General features: G+C 41.7%; 1 protein-coding gene across 1 annotated transcript; it reads right to left on the bottom strand.

The window, feature by feature from the left end:
- Positions 1 to 156: 156 nt before the first annotated feature.
- On the bottom strand, positions 157 to 8,651 carry gpr141 (G protein-coupled receptor 141). Its single transcript, XM_014157160.2, has 3 exons — positions 8,377 to 8,651; positions 2,144 to 2,547; positions 157 to 976 (listed from the first exon to the last, which is right to left on the bottom strand). Exons 1-3 carry the CDS (start codon positions 8,461 to 8,463, stop codon positions 448 to 450), a joined length of 1,020 nt encoding a protein of 339 aa, XP_014012635.1. The 5' UTR covers positions 8,464 to 8,651; the 3' UTR covers positions 157 to 447.
- Between the last annotated feature and the right edge of the window lie 2,606 nt (positions 8,652 to 11,257).

Here is an 11,257-nt window from a genome sequence, read left to right as displayed (position 1 = left end):
GGGGACGTTAAACAGTAACTAGCCTCCATAAAACCCAGAGGAAAAGGAATATAGGTGTGTGTGTGTGTGTGTGTGTGGTGTCAGCATTGCCAATTCTGTCGAGACGGGGGAAAGAGTGAAGAGGAGGTAATGTTTCACAAATTAATAGTAGAACAGTAACCTTTTAGCAATGTATTTATTTATTACAATATTTAGACCATATGTAGCCAGATCTCGCCCTTAAAAATAGTTTTGGCAAACATTAAAATCGACACATATAGAGAGAAATCATTGGCACAAGTTATTTTAAATTCCAATATGATAATAAATAAATTATAGTGAAGTCTGCAGTAGACACAGACTCTCTTGTGTAGCTATATGAATAAGCAGCAGATGGCGCTAAAGTACTGTTTAAAAGGGAAACACTCTTACAGCAAGGTTTTGGCTCTGAGTTTGTGTGAGAAGATGTCACACAGTCCATGCTCTGTTACACATATAGCAGTGTCCCCTCCCTAGGAAGGTAAGCATGTCGAAACAGCTGAGGGCCGTGAGACTGAGGAATACCTCGTTAGTGTTCTCCAGGTACAGGTGTCCCAGGTAGTACATCCTGAACACGTGATAGGGGACAAAACACACCAGCAGCACCAAAGCAAAACACAGGCTCTTCAGCTGAGCCCAGAACTCCTGGTGAGACATGCAGTCTCGCCCATACTTCCTGGTCAGAAGGACCATGACATGACACTGCAGTGCCGTCAGCACACAGGCCACAATGATGATCACAGAGCTCATGATGTAGTTCAGCACCTTGACACCAAAGTGTTCTTCCAGGTGGTTGCCGAACTGGAAACAGTGGGAGTCATTGTTGGACATTTTGCTTGTCTTGTTGTTGGTGGTGTTATCGTGGACGTCCATGCCGTATTTGAAATGAAGGATGGGGGGGATGACCGTAAACACCAACAGCCACACTGCCACGCTGGCGCCAAAAGCATGCAACTTCCTGGAGAAGAGAGGAGACCCTTAGTGATTTTGTGAGAAACAGATATTTGCCTTTCCCATCCCCCATGCCATGACACATTGAGAGACACCTCTCTACCTCTACTACCTGTAGAACACAGTTAACTACCATTATAAACTGGTTGGTTCAAGCCCTGAATGCTGATTGGCTGACAGCCGTGGTATATGGTCGGATATGACACAACATTTATTTTTACTGCTCTATTTACATTGGTAAACAGTTTATAATAGCAGTAAGGCATCTCGGGGGTTTGTGGTATATGGCCAATATACAATATAATATTTGTGCTATATGGCCTGTGGAACACACTGTTAACTACCTGTAGACCACGGTTAACTACCTGTAGAACACGGTTAACTACCTGTAGAACACGGTTAACTACCTGTAGAACACGGTTAACTACCTGTAGAACACGGTTAACTACCTGTAGAACACGGTTAAGTTAACTACCTGTAGAACACGGTTAACTACCTGTAGACCACGGTTAACTACCTGTAGAACACGGTTAACTACCTGTAGAACACGGTTAACTACCTGTAGAACACGGTTAACTACCTGTAGACCACGGTTAACTACCTGTAGACCACGGTTAACTACCTGTAGAACACGGTTAACTACCTGTAGAACACGGTTAACTACCTGTAGAACACAGTTAACTACCTGTAGAACACGGTTAACTACCTGTAGAACACGGTTAACTACCTGTAGAACACGGTTAAGTTAACTACCTGTAGAACATGATTAACTAGCTGTAGACCACAGTTAAGTTAACTTAACCGTGTTCTACAGGTAGTTAACTACAGGTAGTTAACTACCTATAGAACACGGAGGGTTAACTACCTGTAGAACTTGGAGGGTTAACTACCTGTAGAACACAGAGGGTTAACTACCTGTAGAACACAGAGGGTTAACTACCTGCAGAACAGAGGGTTAACTACCTGTAGAACACAGAGGGTTAACTACCTGTAGAACACAGAGGGTTAACTACCTGTAGAACACAAAGGGTTAACTACCTGTAGAACACAGTTAACTACCTGTAGAACACAGTTAACTAACTGTACAATGAGGTTGACTACCTGTAGAACACGGTTAAATTAACTACCTGTAGGACACAGTTAACTATTTGTAGAACGTAGTTAACCTCACTACCTGTAGAACTCGTAGTGATCCTTCTTGCTATGGAACCCCAGCAGTCGTATGACGAGGATGACCACGTAGAATATAAACGCCATGTACATGTGCACGTGGATCATGGCACTGACCACCTTACACAGCATCATCCCCAACCCCCAGTAACCAGCAGCATAGTAGTAGATCCTGAAGGGTACGGTGATTAGGAACAGGAAGTGGGCCAGGGTGAGGTTGAGCATAGCAATGGTGATGACTGATCGCATGTTGGATTGGAGGATGTGGATCATCAGGGCCAACCCGATGATCCCAATGACCAGGACCAGGCTATAGATGGACACCAGGGTAAGACTTTTGAAGACGGACAGGGATTCCATCTTATCGGACATTTTAGAGTTTGAGGGAACCATGAGACGCCAACTTCGCTGTGGAATGGGAGAGAAGAGAGAGAGACAGAACAGAATGCAGTAAAGTAGACACTCTAATCAATTCAAATTAGGAGGGTAAACAACCAACCACACAATATCATTATTGTAGGTAATGTGAGTGACATTATATATCAGTGTTGTGTTCATGACCACCTAAAGTAAGACCGATTCAAGACCAAGACCCGAGAAAATCAAATCAGAGTCAAGACCGGGAGGGGGACAAGGGGACCGAGACCAAGGCAAGACTGAGACCAGAAAAATGTGAGTCCAATTCAAGACCATAATTCTAATTTAGTCAAATCACCATCATAATAAGAGTTCTAAATGTCCAGTATTTCTGTGTTCATATTTCAGAACAACATATGGATTCTTTAGAAATTCAGAATAGTGAAAATATGTATGCTGAGGGAAAATATAGCCACTCTACAAATTATTACTAACCCAAACACAGTGGGGAACAATGGGCCTTCTACACCTTCTGAGAAGATTTCTAAAATAATGATTATTATAATTATATTATTATTTTCAATGATGTTCTGATTTAAATCTCTTCAGTTTGTGTTGGAAAGGGTTAATGCTGAAGAGAAAAACAAATCTGGATGTTTGTTTGCTGGTCTCAGGGGAGATAAATCTAGATACCTACGTCAGCTATTGGCTAGGTCATCAGAAGCTACTGTAGATAAAGGCATCTGCCATTCAACTGTATTAGGGCAACACAATGGGTTTGACCGTTTTTACAAAAACGTATGGAATCTTCTGCCTTCTTGAAGGCCAACCTGCCAATGGGCAAAAGCGAGCAATAGTTTTCCCACAGTCTAGCTAGATAACTTTTGTTGTCAGCTAGTTTGCAGTTGCTGCAGCAGGTGTTATCAAAGAGGATGTTGTTGCTAATTTGTTAGCTTTCTCCTTTTCAAGAATAACTTTCAACAAGAAATTCTTAGAAAGTTACATTTAAAATTATCATAATATGGTGAGTGGAACTGTGCTTTTTATTGCAGTCATTTAATCATTTAGCAGACGCTCTTATCCAGAGCGACTTACAGTAGTGAATGCATACATTTCATACATTTTTTTTCTCCGTACTGGTCCCCCGTGGGAATCGAACCCACATCCCTGGCGTTGCAAACACCATGCTCTACCAACTGAGCCACACGGGACCAGCCATCTCTTTGAAAATAACTTGTGTGTGAAACATTGTTTCATTTAAAGAGGAAACGACAGCATTTTAGCAACATGAAATCTTATTAAAATCTGTTCATATACACCCCATGGAAGAATATGATACTTTTAAAACATTTTTTGACAAGCGAGCACTTAGATTTGGTCATTTTCAGATTTTCATAAATTCTTAGAATGTTTGGGAATTACGTATACTAAGGCATTTGTGAAAAATCTACAGCAATATAGAGTGGGAATCGGCCATGCGTTTGGACAATTAATAAACACTGCATTAAATAAAACCGAATAAAAACATCTGTCTTGTCCAGGACCGGAATCTACACAGACCGGTGTGCTGTAGCCAATCAGAACTACAGTAGACCTTTATACAAATAAGCCATTTGCCACACAGGCCCGCCATCATTCACTTTGAACTGGACTGTGTGTTTACAGGCGGTTACAACAGCGCGACTTTAGATCATTAGAACGCATTCGCCAAAAGCTGCAAAATACACCTGAATGGATTTCTGCAAGTATGTAAACACCATGGGAGTCCTCTTACATTTGGGAACTTCACAGTTCTATTGATTAAACAACCATGAAAACGTGTGCTCTCTCTCCCTCAGTTATGCACATCAACGACAACAAGATCAACAACTAGTGCTAGCCAGAGCAAGATGAGCTCAAATCTAACAAAGGAACATTAGATAAACCCTCTCAAACTTTTTCATATAGTTGTCTGTCAAAATTGCACAGATAAACGATGTGGAATTGTAGCCTCCTCGTCCTTCTGCAGCTTGCCTGCTAATGCATTCTTGTCCCAACCAAGCACCCAAGCTAACTGGCTAAAGTTGTCTAGCTTGCTAGCCAGCTACTTCCAGACACAAATGTGAGAACACCTTACTCTTACCGTTTTACTCGCCGTAGCAGAGCATGTTATCTAGCGTTCGTGACTAACTATTACATTTTTTTGCCTACGTTTACTGACACCGGTCACATTCAGCGGGTGTTGCACATTTGTAAATTCATCAGTTATTCTGCTCTCTGGCACACTCAGACGAGAGTGCTCTGAAATCGGAGTAGATAGCCAGAGTGAATTTGCGAACGCAAGAAATATGCTAACTGGATAACAATCGTTCAAGTTCTTGCTAGCTAACCAAATGACACCTGCATCTAAAGCTGTGTATAGCCACCGAAAAAGTACATAAGGGGGAAAAGTCAGTCACTCAAACACTCCTCCAATGGCATGACATGACATCCTCCTAGCAGCTAGCTAGCTAGCTAGCTAACGTTAGGCTCTGTGTTTTTAACCTTGCTACATAAATAGATGACCTAGTTTATTAGCTACGTTATGACTGACTTGTGATCATTGCTCTTCCTAGTTTGATTGTATTGACATTCCCAGCCTTAGTTACATTCGTCTGTTTTTGTCCAGAATATTGAATCATTGAAACTGAAACAGTACATCCTGAATGGAGGCAGCAAACAATGTACCAGGTCAGCTGTGACTTACAACCTGATAGCAATATTTGTTGGACTACCAAGAAATGTATTGGTGAATTATATGAATCATACATTGAACTGCATCCATCTATTCTGCCAACAATGGCTTAGTGTACGCCATGGAACGTTGACTCAAATATAACCTATTTTTAAAACCTTTTATAAAGTTGGTTTTGTAGGATGAACTGGGAATTTTATATTTTTTACTGATATTATGATTGTCTGTTTCATATCACCTCACTAGGGTCTGTGGGACGCTAGCGTCCCACCTGGCCAACATCCAGTGAAATTGCAGAGCGCCAAATTCAAAAACAAAAATACTCATTATAAAAATTCATAAAACATACAAGTGTTATACATAGGTTTAAAGATTAACTTCTTGTTAATCCAACCACGGTGTCAGATTTCAAAAAGGCTTTATGGCGAAAGCATACCATGCGATTATCTGAGAACAGCGCCCAGCAGACAAATCATTACAAACAGTAACCAGCCAAGTAGAACAGTTACACAAGTCAGAAATAGAGATAAAATTAATCACTTACCTTTGATGATCTTCATATGGTTTCACTCAGAAGACATTCATTTACTCAATACATGTTCGTTTTGTTTGATAAAGTCTCTCTTTATATCCAAAAACCCTCTGTTTTGTTTGCGCGTTTTGTTCAGCAATCCACAGGCTCAAACGCAGTCACAACAGGCAGACGAAAAATCCAAATAGTATCCGTAAATTTCATAGAAACTTGTCAAACGATGTTTATAATCAATCCTAAGGTTGTTTTTAGCCTAAATAATCAATAATATTTCAACCGGACAAAAACGTTGTCAATATAAAAGGTAAACAAGAAAGGCGCACTCTCGGTCGTGCGCATGAAAAAGCTCTGTGACACTGTAGGGTCCAGTCATTCAGACTGGTCTTACTCCCTCATTTTTCAGAATACAAGCCTGAAACAATTTCTAAAGACTGTTGACATCTAGTGGAAGGCATAGGAAGTGCAATATGAGTCCTAAGTCAATGGATACTGTAAAGGCATTCAATAGAAAACTACAAAAATAAAGAAAATCCTACTTCCTGGATGGATTTTTCTCAGGTTTCTGCCTGCCAAATCAGTTCTGTTATACTCACAGACATTATTTTAACAGTTTTGGAAACTTTAGAGTGTTTTATATCCATATATATATATATATGCATATCCTAGCTTCTGGGCCTGAGTAGGAGGCAGTTTACTTTGGGCACGCTTTTCATCCGGAGGTGAAAATAGTGCACCCTACCCTAGAGAAGTTAAAACGCTGTCAGTTCCACTTTAAACTTTACGTCACTGGTTACTTTGTACTAAATGTGAAATGTTTTGTGCAATGGGAAGTGATAGTTGTACATTTCGATTGGGAAATGCTTAATGGTTGTTTTTTTGTATTTTTATGATTGAAACCTACTGCTGTCTTTCCATCGGCCCTATGTAGTGATGCCTGGAGAAGGTGGTTGTAATATTGCCTGTGTGTAGCTGGTGTAGAGGAGTCAGGCGCAGGACAGCAGATATGAGTAATAAACGTAATTTACTCAATAATCACAAATACAACACAATAATTAGAGCCCACAATAACGGACCGTATTACAAACAAACAATCAATCACTCACAATCAAACATGGGGGAACAGAGGGTTAAATAATGAACAAGTAATTGGGGGAATGAAACCAGGTGTGTAAGACAAGGACAAAACAAATGGAAAATGAAAAGTGGAGCGGCGATGGCTAGAAGACCGGTGACGTCGACCGCAGAACGCCGCCCGAACAAGGAGAGGAACCGACTTTGGCGGAAGTCGTGACAGTAGTATAGTCTAATTTTGTCAAAAAGTTCCCAAACTGCCCACCCAGCGAAGGAAAGGTACCGTGTGGAAAAATCCCATGTTTTGTATATTTCTTTGTGAGTTTTCCTATACATTTTTCAGATTTTCACTCTCAAAATGACACTTTGTTATAGGAAAAATACACAAATTAGAGTCCACAACAATGCTTAAACCACATCAATCTGATTGGGTGGGCCAGTCAGGGTGTGTCCACCCAGGCCCATCCATGTATACGCCCGTGATACAAACAGGCATGATGACAATTGCACATCACAAATAGCCTGCTAACCAACACTTCGGACTAAACTCTTCAATACCTGGTTTACACACCCATTGTTGCCTTAGTTGACATTAACATTTACTGGTAGATATCATACGTTGAAACGTCTTTCCTACCCACCGGGCTACCGATGTCATTCTTCTGTGAGCTGCTCCATGGCAAAACCAGTTGAGAGCTGCACACTCTTGCTGCCTGCAGATGATATTCTGCTGTAACCAGGCTATGTGTGCAGCGCACATGCATGTGAATATATTTCACGGGCTTTGCGATTGTGTTGGCTACTTTGTGCATGATTTCTCTATTGTACTACGTAATTGATAAGTCGTATACCTCCACTACACTACTTTGATACGCACCAGTAGGGATTAAGAAGTGAGTATACACAATGCCCACTGAAAAACAAGTGGGTATACCTGTGTATACCCTCCACTACACCACTGGCCCTTTGTGTTTTACAAAAAGTGTCCTCTCCTACATGAGTGCGCTGGTATTACGGTTGCTGTCCTTTCAGAATCACCAACCTGTCACAATCTAAAGGCCTATAGGTTCACCACTGCGCAAACATGTCTATAAAGGCTGTTAAGATATTCATGTTTCAAGAAAGGAGTGTATATATTTGGCCTGGTGAAGCGGTTTTATGCGCTGACTGAAAGGAAGCTGATCATTCTGAGTTTTTACTCTGCTGGTTTTGGCTGGTCTCGGGAAGAAATGACCAGTCCTCACTGTCCCAGACCGAGTACAAATGTATCCAACACTGAGACACTCAATATGTGGTCTCGGGTACTACAGCACTGCATTATATACATACTGTCGGTCACAGTGGGCACATATTGTAATACAGTGACTGATTGTACCTGTCCATATCTACTGGGAGTGACAAAATAATGAAAATTCAACTATTAGGAAAACAACCAATGCGCAACACAATCCTCCTCACAACCTTAAAATCTATCAAATAAGTCTCATGTCATTACAGAAGTCTTAAGTTCTGAAAAATGACAGAGTATATAGCAATAGCAAATCAAATCATTCTCTAGACCTACCTTCTGATGGATCAGGTAAAAACTTTCCACAGAGAAGGAAACCAGGGTGGTGTGAGTGTCAGGACGTTTTTGTGAGTGCCAGGGCATACAGTATGTGTGTGAGAGAGAGTGTGACCCCTGCACTTTTACCAGAGTTGCTTCACCACCCCCTTTTCTTTGTAAAACAGCACAGTGCGTTTGACAGGTCCTTTTTGCATACTGTCTGCAGAGTCAGAAGCACACACAACACCACACTCACGAAAAGGGATTACACATATGGCAGCTCAGCCACAGAACTGACAACTTCCTCTGACCGGCTCTATGCACCCACACTGACAGAGAGAGAGAGAGAACTTTCCGTGTCTTTCTCTGGATGGACTCTATATTAAAGTCTTTCAAAGGGTTTACAAAGGCTGTGAGCAGCTCCATACATCATTATTCAGCCTCATAAGATAGACTGTGTGTGAGTGTGTAATCCATCTGGTGAGAGACAAGGCTGTTCAACAGAACTGAAACAGGATGTGGTGAAAATTGAGAGATGTCCTCAGACGTGCCAAATTAGCCAAGACGTTTCTTCCAGTAAACAAAATTATCACTCCATCATTGTTCTCAGAAAGAGCTGATATACACTCACCGGCCATCTTATTAGGTACACTACCCCGTACACAAAATTGGATCGCTCCTACAGACAGTGAGTCACGTGGCTTACTATATAAAGCAGGCATTGAGGCATTCAGTTGCGGTTTGATTGAACGTTAGAATGGGCGAAATTAGTGACCTAAGCGACTTTGAGCATAATGTGATCATCGGTGCCAAGCGCCGGATCAAGTATCTCAGAAATGGCCACCCTCCTGGGCTTTTCACAAACGACAGTGTCTAGGGTTTACAGAGAATGGTACAACAAACAAAAAACATCCAGTCAGCGGCTGTCCTGTGGGCGAAAAAAAAGCTTATTGACGAGAGGTTGAAGGAGAGTGGCAAGAATCGTGCAAATTAACAGGCGGGCCACAAACAGACAAATAACGGCGCAGTACAACAGTGGTGTGCAGAACGGCTTCAAGGAACGCACAAATCGTCGATCCTTGTCTTAGATGGGCTATTGCAGCAGACGACCACACCGGGTTCCACTCCTATCAGCTAAAAACAAGAAGAAGTGGCTCCAGTGGGCACACAATCACCAACACTCTTATGTCAAGTGTTATTGAAGTGTTGTGGTTGCAGGTTCACCTGGCACATCTAAAGCCTTTTATTTTGGGGTGTTGCTATAGGCCACCAAGTGCTAACATTCAGTATCTAGATAGTATGTTTGAAATGCTTGATAGTGTATGTGATGTAAACAGAGAGGTCTACTTTCTTGGGGACCTGAATATTGACTGGTTTTCATCCATTCAAGGGGAAGCTTCTCACTGTAACCAGTGCCTGTAATCTGGTTTGGGATATTAATCAACCTACCAGGGTGTTACAAACACTACAGGAACAAGATACTCCACATGTACTGATCACATTTTTACTAATACTGTAGAAATTTGTTCTAAAGCTGTATCCGTACCCATTGGATGCAGTGATCACAATATAGTGGCTGTATCCAGGAAAGCCAAAGTTCCAAAAGCTGTGCCTAAAATAGTGTATAAGAGATCATACAAAAGATTTTGCTATGACTCTTATGTGGATGATGTTAAAAACATTTGTTGGTCTGATGTGATTAATAAGGAGCATCCAGACGCTGCACTTCATGAATTTATGAAATTGCTTCTTCCAATTATTGATAAACATGCACCTGTTAAGAAACTGACTGTTAGAACTGTTAAGGCTCAATGGATTGATGAGGAATTGAAAAACTGTGTGGCTGAAAGAGATGGGGCAAAATGAGTGGCTAGTACAGTTCCTTCGGAAAGTATGTTAGGTTACAGCTTTATTCTAAAATTGATTAAATCGTTTTTTCCCCTCACCTACACAATACTCCATAATGACAAAGCAAAAACAACTTTTTAGATGGTTTTGCGTATTTATAAAAAAACAACTGAAATATAACATTTACATAAGTATTCAGACCCTTTACTCAGTACTATGTTGAAGCACCTATGGCAGCGATTACAGCCTCAAGTGTTCTTAGATATGATGCTACAAGTTTGGCAAACCTGTATTTGGAGAGTTTCTCTGCAGATCCTCCCAAGCTCTGTCAGGATGGATGGGGAGCATCGCTGCACAGCTATTTTCAGGTCTCTCCAGAGATGTTTGGTCAGGTTCAAGTCCAGGCTCTGGCTGGGCCACTCAAGGACATTCAGAGACTTGTCCCGAAGGCACTCCTGTGCTGTCTTAGTTGTGTGCTTAGGGTCGTTGTCCTGTTGGAAGGTGAACCTTCAGCACAGTCTGAGGTCCTGAGCGCTCTGGAGCAGGTTTTCATCAAGGATCTCTCTGTACTTTGCTCCGTTCATCTTTTCCTCAATCATTACTAGTCTCCCAGTCCCTGCTGCCACCACGCTTCACTGTAGGGATGGTGCCAGGTTTCCTCCAGACGTGACGCTTGGCATTCAGGCCAAAGAATTCAATCTTGGTTTCATCAGACCAGAGAATCTTGTTTCTTAAGGTCTGAGAGTCCTTTAGGTGCCTTTTAGCAAACTCCAAGCCGGATGTCATGTGCCTTTGACTGAGGAGTGGCTTTAGTCTGGTCACTCTAACATAATTGGTGGAGTGCTGCAGAGATGATTGTCCTTCTGGAAGGTTCTCCCATCTCCACAGAGGAACTCTAGAGCTCTGTCAGAGTGACCATCGGGTTTTTGGTCACCTCCTTGACCAAGACCCTTCTCCCCCAATTGCTCAGTTTGGCCAGATGGCAAGCTCTAGGAAGAGTTTTGGTGGTTCCAAACTTCTTCCATTTAAGAATCATGGAGGCCACTGTGTT

Source organism: Salmo salar, chromosome ssa19, assembly GCF_905237065.1.
Source record: "Salmo salar chromosome ssa19, Ssal_v3.1, whole genome shotgun sequence".
NCBI lineage: Eukaryota > Metazoa > Chordata > Actinopteri > Salmoniformes > Salmonidae > Salmo > Salmo salar.
The sequence above is the reverse complement of the archived record's forward strand: the minus strand, read 5'-3'. Positions and strand labels throughout refer to the sequence as shown.